The sequence below is a fragment of the Cavia porcellus genome, unplaced genomic scaffold (assembly GCF_034190915.1).
Source record: "Cavia porcellus strain 051 isolate PalLab524CR breed Dunkin Hartley unplaced genomic scaffold, mCavPor4.1 scaffold_17, whole genome shotgun sequence".
In the NCBI taxonomy this organism is placed as follows: domain Eukaryota; kingdom Metazoa; phylum Chordata; class Mammalia; order Rodentia; family Caviidae; genus Cavia; species Cavia porcellus.
In genome coordinates this window covers 50,534,194-50,558,435 of record NW_026947500.1, presented here as the reverse complement: position 1 = coordinate 50,558,435, position 24,242 = coordinate 50,534,194, and the positions used below count along the sequence as shown (strand labels likewise).

At 37.6% G+C, this 24,242-nt stretch overlaps 1 protein-coding gene and 1 pseudogene across 1 annotated transcript; one reads left to right on the top strand and one right to left on the bottom strand.

Annotated features, from left to right (window-relative positions):
* Positions 1-5,935: 5,935 nt before the first annotated feature.
* LOC111755307 (putative olfactory receptor 5AK3) overlaps positions 5,936-24,242 on the bottom strand; it is a 39,619-nt pseudogene continuing 21,312 nt past the window's right edge.
* Positions 20,516-21,544, top strand: LOC100717338 (putative olfactory receptor 5AK3). Its single transcript, XM_003464330.4, has one exon. The coding sequence runs from the start codon at positions 20,615-20,617 to the stop codon at positions 21,542-21,544; it is 930 nt and encodes a 309-aa protein (XP_003464378.2). The 5' UTR covers positions 20,516-20,614.

The following is a 24,242-nucleotide window of genomic DNA, read 5'->3' as shown; positions in this document are numbered from 1 at the left end:
AATCTCAACATAATTGACGATATGGATAACTGCATGTATGTTTAAGTGTATAGGATTGATAACCATATTTCTAAGTTTTTGTTGGATAGTTGAACAGAACTGGTTGGAATCTCACTGTTTGAATCCCCACTTTATATGCTCCACTTTAGTATCTTGAATAACTATTTGTAAGAAGAAAATATATAATCATCAACTAGTGATTTCTTACTGTTAATTTTTTCTTCGAAAGTGTGTATCATTTGTACCTGTTTTCTGCTTTGTTTAGTCTTTCTTTAAATTAAATTAAAAAAGACACTACAGTACTCAGTGCTGATCCGGGAGTGTCATGATGTGAAATCCAGAAATACTATTCTTTGCTCAGAATGACTTTAGCCTGCTTTAGTTTGTTTAATTCCAACATAAATGAAGATATGGATAACTGCATGAATGTTTAAATGTATAGGATTAACAATCATATTACTAAGTTTTTGTTGGATAGTTGAACAGAACCATTTGCAGTCTCACTGTTTGAATTCCCACTTTATATGTTCCACTTTTGTATCTTGAACAACTATTTGTAAAAGGACAGTATGTAAACATTAACTAGTGATTTCTTACTGTTTATTTTTTCTCTGAACGTATGTATTATTTCTACCCATTTTCTGGTTTGTTTAGTATTTCTTTAAATAAAATTTTAAAATTTCAGGCTAGAATTCCACAGTGAATTCATCTGGACCTGGACTTTTCTTTGTTGGTAGAGATTTAATTATATTATTAATTTCATTAATTGAAATTGGATTATTCAGCAGTTTTACATCTTCTTGACCCAGCTTTAATAATTCATATGTTTCTAGGAATCTGTCCATTTCTTTCATGTTATCAAGTCTATGAGAGCAGAGGTTTTCAAAATAGGTATTGATGATCTACTGTATTTCCGTAGAATCTGTAGTGATTTCACCCTTTTCATTCCTTATTGCATGAACTTGGGGTTTTTTTTTCCTTTTTAAAATAATGTTGGCCAGAGGCCTGTCAACTTTATTTATTCTTTCAAAGAACCAACTTTTTGATTCATTGATTCTTTGTATTGATTTTTTAGTCTCTATTGCATTGATTTTGGCTCTGACCTTTATAATTTCCCGCCTTCTTTTGACTTTGGACTTGTTCTTATTTTTCTAGATGTTTGAGGTGTAGTATCAGGTTGTTTATCTGTGTTTGTTCTGTTTTCTTGATGTAGCAGTTTACTGCAATAAATTTTCCTCTGAGGGCTGCTTTCATGGTGTCCCACAGGTTCCGGTAAGATGTATTTGTATTTTCATTTGCCTGTAAATATTGTTTAATTTCTTCTTTAATTTTCCCTGTGACCCACTGATTGCTCAAGAGTGTATTATTCAATTTCCATGTGTTTGTGCAGTTTTTATAGTTTCTTTTGTCACTAATTTCTAGTTTAATGGCACTATGATTGGATAACATGCATGCGATTATTTCAATTGTTTTGCATTTACTTAAGCATGTTCTGTGGGCTAGTATACGGTCTATTTTAGAGAACATTCCATGTACTGCTGAAAAGAATTCATATTCTGATGTTGGGTGGAACACCCTGTATATATCTATGAAGTTCATTTGTTCACTGGTGTGATTCAGTTCTGTTATTTTGTTGATTTTCTGTCTAATTGATCTGTCCCTTTGTGTCAATGGTGTGTTAAGGTCTCTTGTTATAATTGTTTTATTGCTTATTTGAGTTTTCATTTCTGTTAATATTTTTTTGTATAGCTGGGTGCACCTGAATTTGGTGCATGGATATTTAAGGTTGTTATCACTTCCTCTTTAAGTTTTCCCCTAATTAGTATGTAGTGACCTTCTTTATCTCTTAGGATCATTCTTAGTTTGAAGTTCACATTGTCTGCAAACAGAATAGCTACCTCTGCTTTATTTGAGATCCTGTTGCATGGAATATTTTTTTCCATCCTTTGACTTTCCATCTATGAGTTTCCTTTTGGGTTACATAGGTTTCCTATACACAACATATGATTGGATGTTGTTTTTTGATCCATTTTGCCAGTCTGTTTCTTTTAATGGGTGAATTGAGGCCATTTACATTGATGGATTAACTGATATATGTTGGTTTACTTTTGACATGTTATCTTTGTGCTGTTGCATCTTTACCTTTCCACTCTGTTTAATTGTCTGCCTTGCTTACTGCTTATGTCTGTCTAGAATGTCTTTCAGTATTCTCTGCAGATTTGGTTTGGTGATCACAAAATTCTTTACCTGTTCTGTGTCGTGGAAGCATCTTATTTCTCCATCCATTTTGAAGGACAGTTTTTCAGGGTATGTCAGTCTGGATTGGAAATCATTTTCCTTTAGGATCTGAAATACTTCACTTCATGCTCTTTTTGACTTCATTGTTTGTGTTGAGAAGTTTGCTGTGATCCTGACAGGCTTTCCTTTATAAGTGATCTGTCTCTTCTCTCTAGCAGCTTTTAATATTCTGTTCTTATGTTGGATTTTAGGCTGGTGATTATTATATGTGTGGGTATAGTTTTATTTTGTCTGTGATTATTTAGAGTTCTATATGCTTCACTGATCTGTATGTCAGTTTCCATTCTCATGTTTGGGAAATTTTCAGCTATTACTTCTATAAATAGCCTCTTGATATCATTTGTGTTATCCCCTTCTTTTTCATTTATTAGTATCAATCTTATGTTGATTTTCTTTGCATTATCTTGCAGTTGTTGAATTTTTATTTCCTGATTCTTTGTTATTTTTAAAAGATCTTTCCTTTCCTGTTCACCAGCTTCAGTTTGGTCTTTGAAATCTGAAAGTCTGTCTTTACTTTCACTGAGGCTGTTTTGATAATATTCAATGTGATTTTTGATTCCTGCATATCTCTTTATGCATTCTGTTTGTTTCTTATAATGTTCATTCAGTGTTTCCATCTTTTTGTATTGTTCCTCTAATTTTGAAGTGTGTCAGCTTTAGATGCGTTCAGCATTTATTTCATTACATTTATTATTTCTTCTTTTACCCGGGAGATTATTTTTGAATTGAGTTCATTTATAGCTTCCCAGAGTTGTTTCTTTATACCAGTTGATATCCAGGTGTATGGCTTATATTTTCTGGGTACATGGCTCCTAGGCTTTCTTGGGATGGGCTAGATGTTTAAGATTGAATTTTGTTCTTTCATTTTGTCTAACATGCATTCCAAATACAATTAGCCATCTTATGATTGACTTCTAATATTGATTGATGATTGATGCCTTCATCATGATGTCTATAAGTAGCAAGCTTTACCAATATGAGCTGCTAGGAAAATAGAATATTTTGCTCTCCTAGACTGTAGCAGTGCACATTCCAGTTAATAGATGCATCCATAGTTTCTGTGTCTTGTTAGCAAACTAGATGATTAAGTATGCAGTAAATCCCTGATAGTCAACAGATACAAGTTATACAGTAATACCTCTGTTGTGTGTACAGAGATTCAACATGGGAATACGTATATTGCAGAATATGCCCTATTGTAATCACAGTGTCAGCTGAGAAACAACCCATTTCAGTAAGTACCTACCACTGTATAGTATGTGATGAAAATAAATGATTTAAAAGATTTTAATGAATCACCTGCACAGTATTAAGCAGTAGAGTGCTATGTGTGCTAACTTTTGCAGCTTACTCCAAGTAGGATGGCTACTATCAAAGACATAAATACCATGTGTGAGGTTTGGCTCCCTGGAACTGGTATATGTATTCCATCATTGCTGAGAATGCAAACTGGTACCCCCAGAATGGAAGTAAGTGGGGCTATTCCTCAAAAAATTAAAGAGAAATTTCATTTCTCTCCAGCTATATCACATTGGGTATATTGCATAAAGAATTAACATTTATCATACTACAGTGACTGTTATGATTGATTCATTGTGTCAACTCAAGTTTAGAAGTTTAAAGAAGTGACTCAGCAGTGGATCTTGGCCTAACTTTGTAAACATCCCATGTATGTTCCAGAGGGGGCAGAGAGATGATGTGAATGCTATGCCTGGCCCAGAGTGGTATCCTGTTTACAATATGAGAGGAAAGGGTTTTGCTCTCTTCAATTTTGCTGTTGTTTTTGATGCCATTGTGAGCTGTTGCCCCTCTTCCTTGCCACCCTTCCTTGGAGCCAGCTGATTACAGACTGAAACGCCCACAAACTGTCAGCTAAAGAAACCTTTCCGTCCTTAACTCTGTGCATCTGGGATTTCATCTCAGCAAGGAGAGAAAAGTAGCCAAGAATGAATTTGGCACCAAGAGTAGGGTTTGGAAGGCTTTCACCCAGATTTCAGAAGGCCTGGGAAGCGAGGCAATGTGCCTCTGAGAAGGCAGTGTGTCAGCTGTGTGGGTGAAGTTAAAGGTGCAATGGAGACCCCAAAAGATGGAAGAAATCATAAATATGATTCATCTCAGGAAAACTGCGATCTGTATTTATAATAGTGCAATTCACAATACCTAAGCTGAGAAAACAACTGGCTTTTGTGGTAAAAGATGGAGGCATACAGGGAATGTATGTATGTACAGGGGAACATTCTTAATCTATAAAGAAAATGAAATCATATCCTATTAAGAAAAATGGAACTCAATATAATAATGCTAAGTGCAATAAAATAGACCCATAAAGGTAAATACAGCATGTTTTGTCTTATACTAGAAACCTAAAATATAAATGCATGAATGAACAGGATAAAAGAATGATGACCAAGACCTGGAAGATAGGTTTGTGGAGAAGAGGAGAAACAGGCAGGAAAGAGAGTGGGTATCATGTTGGAAATGTTGATGTCACACATGTGCAGCAAGTGAGCATCACTCTTCTGTGTCACCACCAGGCACTGACGATGAAACCTACACTAAGGATGGCGACCATGGATACAGTTTGCTGGACGGCATTGTAGCTGATCAGTTGTCTCACTGGAGAGTCACTCTCAAGACTGCTGTGTGCACACTTTGTTAACTTATTCAAAGTTTTAAAGAGTACATAATAAACTGATAGATGCAAGTGCTCCCATGAGTGTGCTCATCTAGACATTTACGGCAGGAAGAATCCTCTCCTAGTCAGATGTCAGGAAAAAACAATGTTCTCTGAGCACCAGTAACCACTGTATGCTGAGCCAAGGGCACTGCCCCGCACACTTTTCTTCATGGTCTGCTCTGTTGTGAGGTGAAGTGCAACTGTGTGTAAAGCTATTGTGCTAAGGTCACTCTTGGCGTCCACTCAAATCCCTGTTGCACTGTGGCAGTATAACGTTATTGTTTCAGCTGTGGTCACTGTGCCTTCTGTGTGCAAATGTCCACTCATCAGTTTTCAGAACTACCTGTTTGTAGGCTATTCTCATTAGAAATGTAACACAAGATATTTGTGGACTTTATGCTTGTGGGCAAGAAAAGGTGAAATGAGAATATTGAGAATAACTGGTAAAAGAATTAAGTGCTATTGAATGGCAGGGAATATAATGACAATAGAGATATTAGGTGAAGGAAAGGCTGTAGAGTGAAAGCAATTCATTGACTTCGTCCTTGTATTTCCACTGTAATTGGAAACAAAATTTATAGGAAAGCTGCATTTTAGACAATCTAAGGAGCCTCTTTAAAGGACAAGAAATAAGGAAATGAAATGTTAAGGACTGTTTTACTCAGTTATGTTTTTTCTAACAATTAAATTGTGACTGAAAAGTATTCCAAATAATATATTAAAGTTCACACATAATTCTTTGCATACAAACTTCATAAAGACTTCTCCACAACTTGTGGAAGATATGTTTTTAAATCTGGTGCCAGGAAACATGAATCTCAGGAGGAGTCTTCGAATATTTCCCACAATCTAAGATTTTTGTATGGAAAGGGTAGCCTTGATTTTGATAGGAATGTCTGCAAATTTAGGATAATTCAATTGTGATGATACGTCTGTGCTGTGTCACTGATGTGCTGAAATTTATTTGTTCACATACAGTGTGAAGAACTTCTTCACTGCCATTTTCACAGCTTCTTTGGCCTCTTTGTTTCTCAAACTGTAGATCAGAGGGTTCAACAAGGGAATGACAGTGCTATAGAATACAGAGGCCACTTTCATGTCCTCCTGGGAGTGCTCAGAAGGAGGCTGTAAGTACATGTAGGAGAGGGTCCCGTAGAAGATGGTGACAGCTGTGAGGTGGGAGGCGCAGGTGGAGAAGGCCTTCTTCCTCCCCACAGCAGAAGACATCCTTAGGATGGCGGCCAGGATGTAGATGTAGTAAAAGACCATGACCAACATAGTGAACTTCAAGTTAAATTCCACAAGGATAAGAAGTAGCATAATGTCAATGCTAGATCAAGAAATGGTGAAATGGTGTTGGAAAGACTGGCTCTCCATATGCCGAAAACTAAAACTAGACCCAAGCCTATCACCATGTACTAAATTAAAATCCAAATGGATTAAAGATCTGAATATTAAAACAGAAACACTAAATCTATTGGAAGATAAATTGGGTTAAAAACACTGAAGACATAGGGGTAGGTAGAGAATTCATGAACAGGACTCAAACTGCACGGAAAATATTTCCCAGAATCAATAACTGGGATCACATCTTATCAAAAAGTTTCTGCATGTCAAAAGAAGTCTCCACTATAGTGAAAGAAAACCCACAAACTGGGAAAACATCTTAGCAAACTGTCCCTTAGAAAAAAAGACTTCTGTCTAAAACATATAAAGAACTAAAAAAAAAAAAAAATCAGACCCTCAAAATTGAAAGATCCAATCCAAAAATGGGCATCTGAGATGAATACACACTTCTCAGATGAAGAAATACAAATGGCAAATAAATACATGAAAAAATGTTCATCATCATTAGTCATTAGAGAAATGCAAATTAAAACCACACTGAGATTCCATCTCACTCCTGAAAGAATGGCGCAAGGATCAAGAAAACCACCAACAACAAATGCTGGAGAGGCTGTAGGGAAAAAGGAACTCTCCTGCACTGCTGGTGGGAGTGTAGACTGGTGCAACCATTGTGGAGGTCAGTCTGGAGATTTCTCAGAAAGCTGGGATTGGAAGCCCCATTTGACCCCACTATTCCACTTTTAGGCATATTCCCAGAAGAACTGAAAGCATCATACCAAAGTAATATGCATGCACCCATGTTTATAGCTGCACAATTTGTAATCGCCAGATTTGGAAACAACATAAATGTCCATCAACTGAGGAATGGATAAAAAGTTGTGGTATTTTTATACAATGGAGTACTACTCAGCTATAAAGAATGATCACATTGAGATATTTAAAAATAAATGGACGCAGCTTGAGACCATACTCACAAGTGAAATAAACCAAACTCACATGTATAAATACCGAATAGTTTCCCTAGTATAAGAAATGATAAGAATACATAAAAGTATGTGGTAATCGTGCTTCCCTATCATATTGGTTTGAAGCCATATAATGTTTTCACTCATTAATTGAAATGGTTTTAATCTGGTTGTTCGATTTTATTATCTGTGATAGTACGAATAGCTATTTTGAAGAAAACAAGACATCATAATAGCTAGTGCCAATTTGATATCATCTTTTTTTTATTTAAAGAAAAGGAAACAAAAAATACATGGAGATAAAAAAAGGGTAGAAATAATACAAAATTACAGAAAAACAAACGGTAAGAAATTGTTGGTTGATAAGTTACACATTGTCATCTTAGAAATAGCTGTTCAGGTTATAGAATTAAAGTATTTAGAATGACATTCAAAAAGTGACACTATAAACCATTCTGCTCTATGATCGAACAAAAGCTCAGTAATATGGTTATCAGTCCTACACATTTGTTTTACATCTCAAAGAGGGTAAGATTAAACATATCAAAACAGAACAAAACATTTGAAAAAACAATTTAAAGAAATACAGATTTCAAAGCAAGTCCACTGGAGATCTTCACTGTCTATCTAACTGTCTCTAGTTTCTTACAAATAGTTGTCCCCATCTTCACCCACTTTATATACTTCTTGTATATTATAGAACTAATCAAATAATTACAGGATGATGAAGGCTTTTTAGGTCCTCAAGTTCCAAGTTAGGGAAGACAATAATAACTACCATCGCATCTCTCATTCTCTTTGTGATAGCTGTCCCCATCTCTACATATGCTGAAATTGAACTCAAGAAACCAGTCCAATGTCATTCTAATCAGCGAACAATAGTATTGCTAGAATTTATATCATAATGCTACAAAATTAGCCTCGGGTTTCTTAGCATCTCTTCCTCAGAGTATCTGTTCATTACATCTTGCATTATATAATCTGTTCCCGTAAATAATTTAAAAAAAAACCCATGTGTGAATTTCTACATATATATCTATCCTCTGTGTATTATAGGGAAAACCAAGTCATAGCAAGACAGCAAAACAATTTCCTAGAAAAACATGCAATGGATAAGACATATAAGACCACAATATAGATGATCTTCCGTAGTTACTATGTTTTCTCTTGTTATTTTCAATAGATTTGTCCACAACACTGACTTATTATAGTTAAACATAGTATCACCTATTTTTATAAAAACTTAACTTTGACAGCATTGTAGTCTATACTAAAGGCATTTTGCCAGTGTTCAATGGAGTTTTTAGTTTCCTGGTATTCTCTTTGGATCTGTTTCATGTATTCTAAGTTATGTTTAAATTCTTCTTCAGAAGTTTCTCTTTCTTTTCTGATTTCCTCAGTTCTTCCATCTGTGTTCTCTTGGGTGGAGCTTGTAATTTCTTTAATTAATCTCTTTATATCTTGCCTCACTTGGATCAGGAGTATAGCTTTAAATTCACCTATGAGATCATAAAGGTATTTTTTAATTTTGGCTGATGCTGTGTCGAGCAATGGATGGTTACTGTGCTTGTTCTCTTCAGTGTTTACTTCTCCTGGGATTATTTTCTCATGTTGGGCAGCTGGAGATTTTTTTAAATTTTTATCTCTTGTCATGTTTCTGGTTTCTTTCAGACTGGAGTGTCCCGGGGATCTCTGGCCCTCTCCGAATTGCTTAGGGCCTTTCAGAAGCATGCTGACTTGAGTTTTTGCTGTCCTCCCCAATTTGCTGTTATCTGGGGTAGGCTGGGATGCAGGGGCAGTACAGCCTAGTCTCCAGCCTCTGTGCCAGTCAATCCATAAATTAGGCTGTACTTTCTGGATGTCACTGAGTTGTGACTATTTTGTATCTGCTTATTGGGCCCCAAGCAGAGGTTTGGTTTAGCCCCAAGTAGCTCCTGCCAGTTCTCTTTGTACCAGAAGCAGCTGACTAATGTTACTATGGCACAGGGTTCTGCCCAAATCCCAGCTGTTCTCTTCCAGACCTCTCTCTGACAGGAGCACCAGAACAGCAGATCTGCCCAAATCCAAGATGTCTCCCACTAGTTCTCTGTATGATGCTGAAGCCAGCACGTACTCAGGCTCTGCCCAATTTCAAGATGTCTTCCACCAGACCTCCCTACGGGGGGGGGGACTTGGTGATGTCACCGAGCTGTAGGTTCTGCCCAACTCTAAGATGTCTGCCACCAGACTCTGTGTTATTGATGTCCCTATGGTGGCGGGCACTGCCCAGTTCCAAGATGTTCTCTGGCCAACCCCAGCAGCTGTGGGGTCCCCAGTACTCACCAGGGTTCGGTGCAGGTCCTCCTCCTGGGTCCATTGCACACCACGCCGCCCACCTTTCCCGCGCTCCCAGCACAGCGCAGAAGGGTCAGAAATCTGCACAGCATTTGGCTTTGGAGCTCCAGAGCCTTTCATGATCTCCTCTGGTGCAGCGGGGCAGTCCTGGCTGCTTCTCGGGGTCCCAGGTCTCAGTTTCCAGCAGTCACCAAAAGCCAACACAGCTTTTCCTGTTGGGTCCATGGGTCAGTTTGTGGATTTAGAGGCGCGGGATTTGCAGCCTCCCGTTATCAGCCTTTACAGTCTCAGCATGACTTTAAATCCTCCAGCTGCACTGTCTTGGTTAATAAGAATTGTTATCCATTTGTCTGGCCCTCTCCATGTTGTCATATTCTAGCTTCTAACATGATTTCTCCGGAGACACTCTCCGCCTGATCCCCTAGCAAGCCGCCATTTTTTTTCTCTCCCTATTTGATATCATCTTGTTTTGAAGTCTCATCAAGCTGTTGTTTGTTTCCATTGGTTTTAAAACATTGTATCTTATTATATTTTACTATATGCGATAGTATAAACAAAATTTTTTATAGGGAAAGAGATAATATAGAAACTGTTGTTGTTTTCATTAGCTGGTTCTAAATACCCTGTAATTCTTTCATTCTCTTGAATGGCTTCACATGGTCTTGATATGTTTGATGCTATAGTATACGAAGTTATATTCAAATAATTGAAGGAAAGAGACACTATGGAGACTACTATTGTGTCAGGTTATCTGGTGGTGAAACACAATGATGCTTAAATTGTTCGGTTCTGACTTGTGTTGTTCTGTTACTATGTCCTCTTTTATCTTAATCTCCCCCTTTTTTTCTTTTAATTTATTTTTTATTTTTTTAATTAAAGGAAAACTAAATTAAAAATAGCAGGATATATTATAGTAACTTTTTTGTTTTCCTATTAACCTGAGTTAAACCCCTGTTTTGCTCTCCCCATGTTGTTCTGACTGATTTTACTATATTCTGTTTTGTTTGATAGTAACAAGTTTGAGGGTAACCACTTTGAAGGCAATAAGATTTACTATGATGCCCATTATGGTTTGACTATTATCTTCTTTTGAAGTCCTGTTAGGTCTCCAATATAGGTTTTATTGGTCTTGTTCTGTACTGTTTTGTTCAATTCTACTATACCTGATGATATAGGCAATTCTTTTTAATATAGCAAGAGGTATAATGGTAACCATTGTTGATCACCTGGTATTCTGTTTTTGCATCATGTACTATGTCCATCCTTCTTCTAACTGACTCTGTTTTGCTTTGTCACATTTGGGTTTTTTTCTTCTTCTCTTTAAAAAAAGTTTTAAGAACTGTGGGAGTAATAAAACCCTAAAAGTGTAATTGTTATTGAAAAAAAGAGAGGAAAAGAAAGTGGTCTAAAGGATATAACTGCATGTATATTTAAGTGTGTAGGATACAAAACCATATTACTGAGTTTTTGTTGCATCATTGAACAGAACTGTCTGCCATCTCACTGTATGAATGTCCACTTTGTATGCTTTAATTTTGTAATTTGGACAACTGTTTCTAAGATGACAATATGTAATCTATTAACTAGTCATTTCTTACTGAATTTTTTTCTTGAAATTCTGTATTACTTGTACCCTTTTACTGCTTGTTTTGTTTTGTTTTGTTTTTGTCTTTAAAAAAAGAAGGAAGAACGTAAGAATAAATTTTCAATCTATAAACTAGGGTTGATATAATGTTGTAAAATATGTTAATACCAAAGTAGACAATATGCCCTAAAATTTAGGTTACTTTTAGATTTACTTTATAGGAAGCCTTTTACTTTATTGATTACAATGACAAAAGCTTTATTTGCCACAGGTTCTATGATAATAAAAAGTTGTTCAACATGATTCATGACAAAAAAAGGTAATGATTAAACAAAAAATTACATGAAAAATAAGTGCCTTCTATAGAAAGAGAAGTAATTTTTTAAATTATTCTCTCTAAAGAGCTTGAATCTTTTTCATTCAAACATCACAATGATCATTATTTTCTGCAGTTCTGTCTAAGCCCCAAGAGCCTGGGTCTCTGGGGTGGGGAGTCACGGATCCCTTAGGCCCCAGTTATAAAACTCCCCAATGGGGGAAGCACAGAGAGACTTGGAAAGCAATCAGCCCACAGCAGCTGCAGAAAGCAACCTGGAGACCCCTGCGGTGTAAGTGAGAGTCCCACTCCTGGCTTCGGGGTCTCATGGCACTGAGTACAGGAAGCAGCAGAACAGGTGAGAGACGCAGCCAGCATGAGGCTCCCCAGGCCAGTGAGACCCCAGCTCCCCTCCAGTGATGCCATGGGAATGCAGTGAGAACGGAGGGTTGCCTGGGAAAGAGAGTGAAGGAGCCAGTGCTCCAGCTACTCAACCACTTGCTCAATGATCTATCTCATGTGCTTCTGGTATAACATCTGCATAAGTAATTCTAGCTTTCTTGGTAATCATCCTGCACCCTGCTTTGCTGAAGTCACTACTAGCTCTAGGTGATGTGGGTAGATTTCTTGGGTCTTCCCCATAAACCATCACAACCTTGGCCATTAATGACTTGTTTTTTTCCCTTTCTGAATTATGTGGTTTTTAATATTTTTCTTCCACTGTTTCACTCACTGACTGTGTCTACCAAAACAGTGACAAACAGTGGAGGTTAGGGGTATTTCCCCTCTTCTTGATCTGGGGACACAAGCATTCCATTTCTAGGCTTCACAGAGAGTTTCTGTGGATGTTCTTCATCAACTTGAGACATTATCTACTATTCATAGTTTTTTGAGCTTTTTCTTAAAACCATAAGCCAGTACTGAATTTTATTAAATCCCTCTTTCTGTAAACATATAATATTGAGATTTTTTCTTTGTATTTTACATATATTACATCACATTCATTACCATTCATGTTCTGAGTAAGTTTTTCACCACTGCAGTGAACTCTTCTTGGCTATGATAAATAAATTTCTGTGTTTATCCAAAATATATACTCTACTATTTTGTAAAAAAAAAAATCTTACTTGTACAATTGAGTGTGATATTGGGCAGTAGCTTTCCTTTCCCGCACTGTCTGCATCTAATCTTGTTGTCAGTGTTACTCAAGTCATAGAATAAGTTGAAAAATGTTCTTTCCAAATAATGTTTAATTTGTCCTTAAGTTTTAGTGAATTTGCCTATAATTTTTGAGAGGAAGTTTTAAATGTATGGATGCAATTTGCTTCTTGAGTAGATGTCTATTTTAATAATTTCAACATTTAGTTATTTGAAGCACTTTTTTTTCACTTTTCACAAAACTGTAGGGTTTTCTTTCAAGTCACTAAAGTTATGTGTGAATTGCTCACAGAATTCCATCATCAGTCTTTCAGTGCTGGCTGGGTATGAAGTGATTTCTTTATTCTCGGCTTCATAATTTGTACTTTCCATTGTTGGACATACTAGAAATTTGTGAATTTTATTGATATTTTCAAAACCAGCTAATAATAGTTTCATTGATTTTTTTCTATGTTTTTCCCCTGATGGAGTCCATTAATTTCTACTGCTAGCTTCATTTTGCATTTCTTCTGCTTGTTTTAGGTATACTTTATTCCTTGTCTTGAGGACAGCATCTTAGACAAAACTAGATGCAGGTATCATGGAAAAAGAAACCTATATCACATGCAACTGCACAATGAAGATCTTTTTTATAAAACAGTAGAGTATATATTTTGGAAACACAGAAATTTACTTAGCATAGCTAAGAAGGGTTCATTCACTGCACTGATGAAAAGCTTATTCAGAATATAAACAGGAATGAATATAATGCACCATATTTAAAATATGTAGAAAATCTCAAGATCGTATGCTTATGGAGAAAGATTTATCTGAAAGGGATTTTTATCTAACAGAAGCATTTGCTGCCATGCACTATGCTTCCCATCGCGGGGCAGGAGTTTTTCACTGTGCGTTTCCTTTGTATTCAGTTCAACATGCCTTTCGCTTCCCTTTGGCCTTCCTTACTGGCCCAGGGACTACTCAGAAATGAGCTGTTCTTCTGCCAGTCTGCAGAGTTTCCAGTGTCCCTGTGATCGATCCCTAGCTGATTTCATTGTGTTCATGAGCCAGGCATTGTCTGATTTGAGTCACTCTCTCATTCTAAGTTGAAGCTGAATCTTTATGCTGTGCGATCTGCTCTACCTGACATCATGTTGCCCGTGCTCAGCTGGAGCCAGTGTTTTCTAAGCATCATGCAGACCCCATTGGTTGATGGTGCTGAGATGTATATTTTGGCTTATATTCTGCCTTGATATTCTATTAATAACTGAAAGAAGAATACAGAGTTCTCCACTAAAATCATAAATTGCCTTTTGTTATCTTCATTTTTAATAGTTTTTGCTTTATTTTCTCTATTCTTCTGGTGCTCTCACATTTATGGCTATTTTTATACTTGGTGAATTAACCCTTTTGACATTTTACAATATTATTCTCTTTGCCTAATAATTTTCTTCACTATGCAGTCTACTTATGTAATATTAATAGAGAAATTCTTTCACTATTAAGATTAATATTTAGATGGTATGTTTTCCTTCCTTTTAATTTGACCTACAAAGTATCATTATATTTCAGTGATTTTCTTGCACACCACAAAAAATACTGGTTTTTTCTCTATCAAACTCTTTCTCCTACTTGGATTAAGATGTCCTGGAACACAGGAAAGATAAAGCAACACAGACACAAGAAAACACAGATAAATTCAATAACACCTTCATTCCCTCAAGGTGTTATATTACATTTGAATGTTGAAGGAAAACGTTTAACACTCTTTGAAGTGCTCATCAGGATACACAGAGGAAATGTTTAAGACGGTTATATTAAAACTGCAAGATAGAAAGTAATAAAAAAGTAAGGGTTTTATACCACTTCAGCTAAAATACAAAAAGCAATTATATGCCTATAATACGTATACAACTGCTAAAATAATGATACAAAATACACTGAACTATTGTAGATAAATCAAAACAGAATTTTAAAAAATGCTCAAATGGTTCAGAGAGAAACAGGAGGAGAAAAGCAGATAAAAAGAGAAAGGACAAGCAAAACAAAGTTTCTCCATATCAGTGACAACATAAAAGGTAAAGAGTCTTCACTTTTAAAACAGTAAGAGTCATGAACTCTAAGTGTAAAAGTAAAATTCATGAACAAAGCCTATAAGTTAAAAGATCGTGTCCCAAAATACATCAAGGTGTAATAGCTAAGGAGCTAGATGTGTATCTTTCCTACTCTTTATTGATGAATGAACAAAGAGAACGAAAGTAATAGAGTGTCATGGAGAGAAAGCCTTTCACTGCCCAGAGGCCCCACAGTCTGAATAGCATTCTAGGACTTGCCTTCTCCTTTGACAATGTGACATGGGCGCTTTCCCTTTCATGTCATTCTTTAGGACTGTGCCTTGATCCACAACATGCATCTACTGTGATTTATTTAAACACACTTCCAAAGTTCTGTTTCCATAAACGCATGCTCAGGGCCCATAACAAGCTTCTCACAGGCTTGGTGACATGCATCTCACTGAGAAGACAGTGAGGAGGAAAGGCTCGCATTGCTCCTCTCTGTGAACTGGCAGGAGAGGAATTCCAACCCGGCACCACAGGAGAATAAGGTGAAGCTGGAGGACCAAGGAAAGTGGGTATTTACCTGAATAAAACCAGTTTGGTAATGAACCATTTCCTTGATAGCATCCATTTAACAAGGAGATAAATATTCATGCTGTGACCACAGACCCTTAGGACACAGATACTGTTGAGACAGCAGAGGGGGCTTCCGGACTTGAAGAAGAGGTTTCCCACGTGGTATATAGTTTTATTTGAATTCAAACTATTAGAGTAAATTGATGTAATAAAGATCAATTCGCCAGAAGGACTCCTTTCCATGTCTTCCACCTCACTCACCTGAGGAAAGAGATTGAGCACACTCCTTTCTCCGCAACTCTCCTGGAATAGTTCAGGGACCGTCACGTTCTGCATGTCCTGCTCCATTACTAAAGTCTTCTCTCACGGCTTGTTCCTTGAGAAGTTAGCAAGGATCAGAGGAGCCGGCATCAACACCCGGCTAGGTCTGCTGATCTCCCATAGTGCACTGGCAGAGCACAACAGTTATTCCTGACCTTCTCTGGGAAGGCGCAGCTGTGCTCACTTCTAAGACCTAAAAATTAAGGCCACTTGGCAGACGTGCTGAGGACCTGTTCTGTTCCTCCAAGGACAACTTCTTCCATTATGTGACCATGTATGTGTGTGAGATGCATGAACTCTGTGAAGCATGCTAGCCAAACATGACCATATTACATACAGAATTCTAAATAAAGATGACAGCCCATTTTAACTCTCTCGAGTGTGTTTCAATAATTTCTGTCCCTTTTACCCTCTGTGAAAGTAACAATGAGATATACTTGTGCATACTTACATATATAATACGCGAGTGCATGCTCAGGGATTGGGTGAGTTTTCTAAGATGCGACCTTTCTCTTGAAGCTTCTGCTTCTTCCCAGTGGCCTTTTGCTCTTCTCTATTCTTTAGGTGAAAAGTGAGCTCAATATTTTTATGTTCACACTGATACACCAAGGTGGCTTTGATGGCTTCTTTAGATGGGTCTTAACCAACCCATGTTCTTTTAATCCTGCCTTCCTCCTTTTCCCAGTGCGTACATTGGCTTTTAGAGAACTGCAGTGAAGTGTAGTGGACTCCAACTTTCCCCTACTGCGGGTTCAGTCTTGTACTGCTTTTATATCTTGTACTGCTCTTAAATCATCCTCCACTTATGCCTTTAAAAAAAGTTGTAGCATTGCATGACTGGTCATTGTTTAAAATGACACTAATTTTACGGAAATAAAATCCTGAGTCTCAGTGACAGACAACACTATAGATTCTCAGTTCACAGGAGCAGCTGGTGAAGCTTGTGATTGGCAAGGGGACTGCCGAGGATGGAATGTGCTCCCCAAAGTGCCCCTGTTGGACCCTTAATCTTGGTGCAATAGCAACAGCTTTGGGAGGTCTGACATCCGAAGAGGCAGACACCTCAAGACTGTGCTTGCCGTGACAGTGAGACAAGGTTATTTGTCTTGAGAGTTGGTTTGTCATGAAAGCAAGCTGAGCTCTCCTCGCACAGTTCTTCCCTCTTCCAAAGGAGGAGGCAGAAAGAAGCCCCTCATCCATGCAGTGGCTCAGCCCTCCGTCTTGCATTCCCAGCCTTCAGAGGCCATAGGCTTCTGTCTGTGAATTGCCAAGACTAGTACCATGCTGCAGCAACACAAAATGGGCTGAGACAGTGACCCTGCTCTGCAGGGCCATCGGAATCCAGCTGTGTGGACCGCAATAAGCAGCACAACTCAGGCCCTGTGACTTCACCAAGGAATCCCAGGATGCCCCGCTACATTAGAATTTCGGATAAACAGCAAGTGAGTCTTCACTGTTCGTATTTCCCATAGAACATGTAGGCAACATTCATGCTGAAAATTCTCATCTGAGATTCAGACTTTAACTTCGCGTTCTGCATGTATCTGGCAACCCTAACACTTGACTCGGAAAGCCTCCCTGGATGCCCAAATCCAGCAAACTGATAATGAAGAAGGGAGTAGGAGGCCGTATGCTCAATGCAGAGGGCAAGGGGCCAGCAGGACTGGCTCAGGCCTTGGTGAAGCTCTCGTTACCTTAGCCGCTGCTCCGTGGGATGGAGCGTGGGGTCATGAGCTCCTCGAGGATGGCGGAGGTGAGGTGCACAGAGGAACAGATGTGTAGTACATGCTTCTGCAGGGAGCGCGTTTCTTCCACATCAAGAGTCCATAGCGTTCATCATCCACAGCGAGCAATGCTGAGGAGCGCAGAAAGATATTTAGGAAGAAAGACACAAAACCAGAGAATTTTAGGACTGATAAGAACAATTATCCATCAGTGTATCTTAGCTATCCAGGTAAGAAATATCAAGAAAGAAATTAAAAAGATAATATATAAATTAATATATCTATACAAACAAAGATAATTAGACTACAAATCTCTGTTAATTCATCAAAAGGAACAGTTGGTACTTTCATTGTTTGATCATGTTTTTCATGCCTATATCTTGCAATCTGAATAACTACTTTGAAGATAACTGTATGCAATGTATTAATCATCATTAACCTCCTAATATTTTGTTTTGAAATTCCCTATCAACGTTTTTATTCATTTTAGTTTTAAAATAAAGTGGAAGTCAAGGTTTGAAAAAAGTATCATGATTCAGAAAAATAAAGACATTGATGATTTAAAATAAGCTGGCATTATATGTTAATGATAAACCACAGAATTTTTTAAGCTAGTTCATAAGCATTTCCTATGGAAAAATGCAAGCTTATTTCCCTCAAATGTGTACAACGTAAGTATAACTCAGAAAATTCTTCTTGCTCTAATATTAAGTTGAAGATCTTGATCTATAATTAAAGTATAAATTAACAAATAGATAACAAAAATAGGCGACTACTGAAAAATACCAACTTGTATTTGAATGTTAACTCATACAAGTGCAGTTATTGTTTAGTATACAGGAAAAATGCAGTAGTTTATATTTTTAGAGTCATGCATTAAAAGTGTTGGTCTGTGACATGTTTTACATACTGTTTTTTTTTTTTTTATCGGTACCAGGGATCGAACTCACGACTGCCTGCTTGCAAGACAGGCGCTTATGATGCTGAGCTAAATCCACAGCCCCAGATACTGGTTTTTTTGGGTTTTTTGGTGACATGTTTTATTACAAATAAGTCTATGGTTTATGTGCACTATTTATGTGGTAGCTCCTTATCAAGAAAATAATATAAACGTGCAAAAATCAAAAGCAGTTGGTCTACCAGTAACGAACCCACTAAGAAAGACATCAGGAAAACAATTTCACTCACAATAGCTTTAAAAAGTTAAAATATCTAGGCATCAATCTAACCAAGGAAGTGAAAGGCCTCTATAATGAAAATTACAGAATTCTGAGGAAGTCAGAGAAGACACTAGAGAACAGAAAGACCGTCTTTCTCAGTGGCCGTATTACTGAAAGCAGCCTACAGGTTCAATGCAATTCTTAGTAAAATACCAACAACATTCTCCACAGAGCTAGAAATAGCAATCATAAGATTCACTGGAATCATATTTTTTAAAAAAGAATGTCTATAGCAATTCTGAATGAAAAAAAATAATTCTGGAGGCATAAAAATAACATTTCAAATTATCTAAAAAGTCATAGTAAGAAAACTAACACGATATTGGCCCATAAAGAAGCTTCTGTACAGTGAAGGAAACAAGAATGAAAAGGCTATTCACTAAATGGGAAAACAATCTTTGCTAGCAGCTCTTTGGATAGAGAGCTAGCGTCCACCACGTACGTAGAACTCAGTAGTTATTCAACCATATATACTCAACATTCGATAAATCTGTTTAACGTTGGGGTAATAATATCAATTTAGATCCTCACTTGAATTTTAATCCAGACTCCACAGTATTTCTTATAAAATCAGAACTTATTAATTCAAGTTACTGCACTGTAAAACTCAGAGGTTCCATTTTGGGATTTATTTGAACTTTTTTTGGTGTACCAAAGCATAATTAAAGTATCACAATATTATCAGGAATTTTTAGCATTGTAAAATAAAAAAATCATTTAAGTTATATATGCTCAAAAAAGAGGACAATTTTATTTGAAAACTCTAATGTATTATCAAAAATAATAAACCCCTTTGTGTCTTTAGGGAAGTCAAAGTCAAAAACAGTGATGTGAAAGGTAAGGACCTTTCATTTGAGGAATTCCAGAAGATTGTCCTTCTTTTCCTGGTCCAGTGAAATAGAACAAAAACACAAATACAACTCTATGTACCTACAGCTCTTTGGTTTTTAACATAGCGACCAGAAATCCATGCTGGAGAAAAGAGGCTCTTAACAGATGCTAGTGGGAAAATTGGATATTCACATTCAAAATAGAAAACTAGATCCTTATCTCGCATTCTGTATTAAGTCAAAGCAAAATGGATCAAAGACCTTGGTGTATGGGGGTTTTTTTTTTTTTTTTTGCTTTGTTTTATTTTTTGTCTTTTTCTTTTCTTATAGGTATCAGGGATTGAACTCACAACCACACACTTGCAAGGCAGGTGCTTATGCCGCTGAGCTAAATCCCCAGCCCCAAAGACCTTAGTGTAAAACTAGAAGTTTTGAAACTGTTGGAAGATACCACAAGGGAAATATGTGAAGCCACAGGTGCAGGAAAAGAGTTCATGAATAGGCCTCCAATCACATGAGAAATAACATGAGAATCAATATGTGGGGTCACATTGAATTAAGAAGCTTCTGCACAGTGAAGGAAACAAGAATGAAAAGGCTGCTCACTAAATGGGAAAACAATCTTTGCTAGCAGCTCTTTGGATAGAGAGCTAGCGTCCACCACGTACGTAGAACTCAGTAGTTATTCAACCATATATACTCAACATACGATAAATCTGTTTAACGTTGGGGTAATAATATCAATTTAGATCCTCACTTGAATTTTAATCCAGACTCCTCAGTATTTCTTATAAAATCAGAACTTATTAATTCAAGTTACTGCACTGTAAAACTCAGAGGTTCCATTTTGGGATTTATTTGAACTTTTTTTGGTGTGCCCAAAACATAACAAAGTATCACAATATTATGAGGAATTTTTAGCATTGTGAAATAAAAAATCATTTAAGTTACATATTCAAAAAACTTGTTCAAACATGTTCAAAACATGTTTGTTAAGAAGATGTAATATGTTAAGTTACATATTAAAAAAACATGTTCAAAAAAGAGGACAAATTTATTTGAAAACTCTAATGTATTATCAAAAATAATAAACCCTTTGTGTCTTTTAGGCAAGTCAAAGTCAAAAACAGTGATGTGAAAGGTAAGGACCTTTCATTTGAGGAATTCCAGAAGATTGTCCTTCTTTTCCTGGTCCTTCTCTCCATCCTGTCCAGACTTTTGGTAGCCATGACACAAGGAAATGGCACTGAGGTGACTGAATTCTATCTGCTGGGATTTAGAGACCAAGAGAAGTTCCACTCCATCCTCTTCTTGGTATTTCTTGTGATCTATGTGACATCCATGTTGGGTAACACTGCGATGATCCTGCTCATCAACACGGATTCCAGGTTGCACACACCCATGTACTTCTTCTTGCAACACCTGGCCTTTGTTGACATCTGCTACACATCTGCTATCACTCCCAAGATGCTCCAGAACTTCATGGCAGAAGACAAATCCATATCATTCCGAGGGTGTGTAATCCAGTTATTGGTGTATGCGACATTTGCGACCAGCGACTGCTACCTCCTGGCAGCGATGGCAGTGGACCGCTACACAGCCATCTGCAAACCACTTCGCTATCCCATAATCATGTCCCAAACAGTTTGCATTCTGCTAGTAGCTGGCTCATACCTCATGGGATCACTAAATGCCTCTGTGCACACAGGCTTTACATTTTCCCTGTCCTTCTGTAAGTCCAACATCATCAATCACTTTTTCTGTGATGTTCCCCCAATTCTTGCTCTTTCTTGTTCCAGCATTGACATCAACATTATTGCACTTGTTATCTTTGTGGGGTTCAACTTGACATTTACTGTGTCAGTCGTGACCTTCTCCTACATCTACATCCTGGCTGCCATCCTAAGGATGTCTTCTGCTTCAGGGAGGAAGAAGGCCTTCTCCACCTGTGCCTCCCACCTCACAGCTGTCACCATCTTCTACGGGACCCTCTCCTACATGTACTTACAGCCTCCTTCTGAGCATTCCCAGGAGGACATGAAAGTGGCCTCTGTATTCTATGGCACTGTCATTCCCATGTTGAACCCTCTGATCTACAGCTTGAGAAACAAGGAGGTCAAAGAATCTGTGAAAATGATAGCCCAAAAGTTCTTTTGATTACATCAAAATTGCTAAAATTCAACATCAAGAATTCAGTGGAGATGCACTAACACAATTTAATTATTCTAAAAATGCCAGCATTCAATTTTCAGATTATTACCCCAAAGTCACTAGCTAAATTGTTGGAATATAAACAATATTTTAAGATATCTCCAGAGACTCATTTTCCCTGGAATACAATTTGAAAATATATAGAACGCTCCACATGGAGATGGTTAAAAAATATCAAGAAGATTGTAAAATATTTATAAATGTTAAGCAGCTTATAAAATATTTATAATAAGTAAATAGTATTATAAATAATATAGATAATACAGTATTTATAATATAGTATTTATAAAATAATATAAATGTGTCCAATATTTTTTAATTTGCTCACAATGCATAGAAAATCTACTTGCATATTATCAACATGAAAATGCACTTTCTTGTCCTTTCTTTTGAACAGTTTCTCTAAATTGTGCACAGTGACATCTTTTGTAATTTGTATTCAAATTATTGCACAAACCTGAACTTAAAATAAAACAATGGCTTTAAAAAAACCATCTTGTGCCTCAGAAAAATCTCTACACAGCTGTGCCATATTTGTTCTTTCCTGACACCTGAAAATGCTTGTCATTAATTACACTCTTTATTCTTTCCATTTTTTCTTTCCTAGAAAAAGAAACTCTAAAGTGCTTTCTATTTCTCCCTTAAAGACAATAATTTAGAAACAGAAGCTTCTTAAATCTTATAGGTTCTTGTTTGTGTTAAACTGGAGCACCAATAATTTCAGTGGAAACCAACAACACTAATCTATAAGAACTAAATGAGAATTAGAGTAAGGGACAGACTGGAGCCCTTTGCATCAAGAAAAGAACTCTTAGCCAAAAAGTTTCAGTACACAGACTGTACTTCACATCTTAATGATGCACAGGCCACTACTTTACTTAAAGTAGTCACAGCCACCCAGAAGCTCCTGAAGTAGTCGCTTGACCCCGTGGGATGTCCACTGAGGATACACTGGACTCTCTGGCTTCCCAGCATACAGACGACTATTTTAAACTATCCTACTTTTGATGCTGTAATCCTGTAAGTCCTTTCATATATATATATATATATATTCTGTTCTCCAGTCAATTCCTGAGATATGGTCTTGAATAACGGTCCTATAATTGGGGTCTTATATTTGGGGGAGCACCAGTTAGGGCTCACTAGAGACACCAATTTAAAGCAAGATATACAAATGTATAAATATTTACAAGATTGTCTTGCAATGGGCGCCCGCAGAGTCTGGAGTGGGAGAGTGCGGAAGGGCTGTCTGTGCAGTGGGGCTGAAGGACCCAGTCTAAGGCTCAGAGCTAACCATACTGTCCCATGTGAGTCCATCAGGAGGCTGAAGGGTCTGCACCAGAAGCCAGGAGATGACACCCAAGATCAAGGTGAGGACTGGAACTCCGGCAAACACGCAGAAGCAGCCCTCCTTGTTCATTTCCCTGATGTACCATTTAGGCAACAAGTCTAACCAGGATGGGTCTTCTGTCTGCAGTGAATTCCCTAGGACACACCCAGGACTATGCTGATCCAATTCATTGGGGTGTTCCTTACTCCAGCTGACAGAGAGAGTGTACCAAAGAATTAAGCTTTCCTGACAAAAGTTCTAGCCTTTGCCCTGAGCTACCATGAGACCACCAGTGGAAGACCTTGCCTAGTAGGATTGTCTGCCTCTACCTGAGGTGCTGGTTGTCAGACGGTCTAAAAGTATGATTTGTCATGGGATTTTGTCACACATTCTGCTGCAATTTCAAAATCCAAAACAACTTTGTCTGAAGATAATGTCTGTCTACAATCAGTGATGTGGTCAACGCGTATTCAAGCCCTCTTGAAACTCTGGACACCAAGGCTAAGCTGAGTTTCCTGGCTTGACACCACCCAGCTTTACTGTCCTCATGGATCCAAAGGTAACGCAGTCCTGAGGGCAGTGGGACTTCCAGTTTGGGATCCTCTAGTCTTTGCACTAAGCCTCTCCCCCTTTGGCAGATTCTTATTTAAATCCTTGTACTGCAGTGTAATGTGCATGGATGTCTGGTGGTTTCTTGATGTCTTACTTAGATTACCTCCCATAATAAAATACTACTGGTGAGATAGTTTACAAATAACGAAAATCTCTTCCTTACAGTTCAAGGAGCTATAAGTCCAAAATCAGAATACTGGCATGGATATAGGGGAGCACATTCCTCCTGGGTACACACCACTGATGTCTCATTATAGAAAAATGGCACAGAGAACTGTCTCACCCCTCTCAAAGGGCTGCACCTTCATGACTTCCTTTCCCAAGCAGTCAAGATTCCAACATAAAAGCTTTAGGAAGGCACAAATATTCAATCCCTGATAGTCCAACCCAGTCCCCCAAGTTTCATATTCCTCTTGTGTTCAAAACACATTCACTCCATGTCAACAATCTCATTCTTAATGTATTCTGCCATCAACCCTGAGGTCTGAAGTCCAAAGTCTTAGGTCAATATTAAGTAGATAAGACAAAGATGAGGGTCACATTTTAATTTATTATGAGGCAGAATTCCTGTCCAGCTCCGAGTCTGAAAACAAATATGCTATGGACTTGTATATGAGGGAGGAGGCATATAAAACAGACAGAGTCACCCTACTCCAAAGAGTCCCCGGAAAGTCAGAAAGTTAAGAAAGTGAAGGCTGTAAG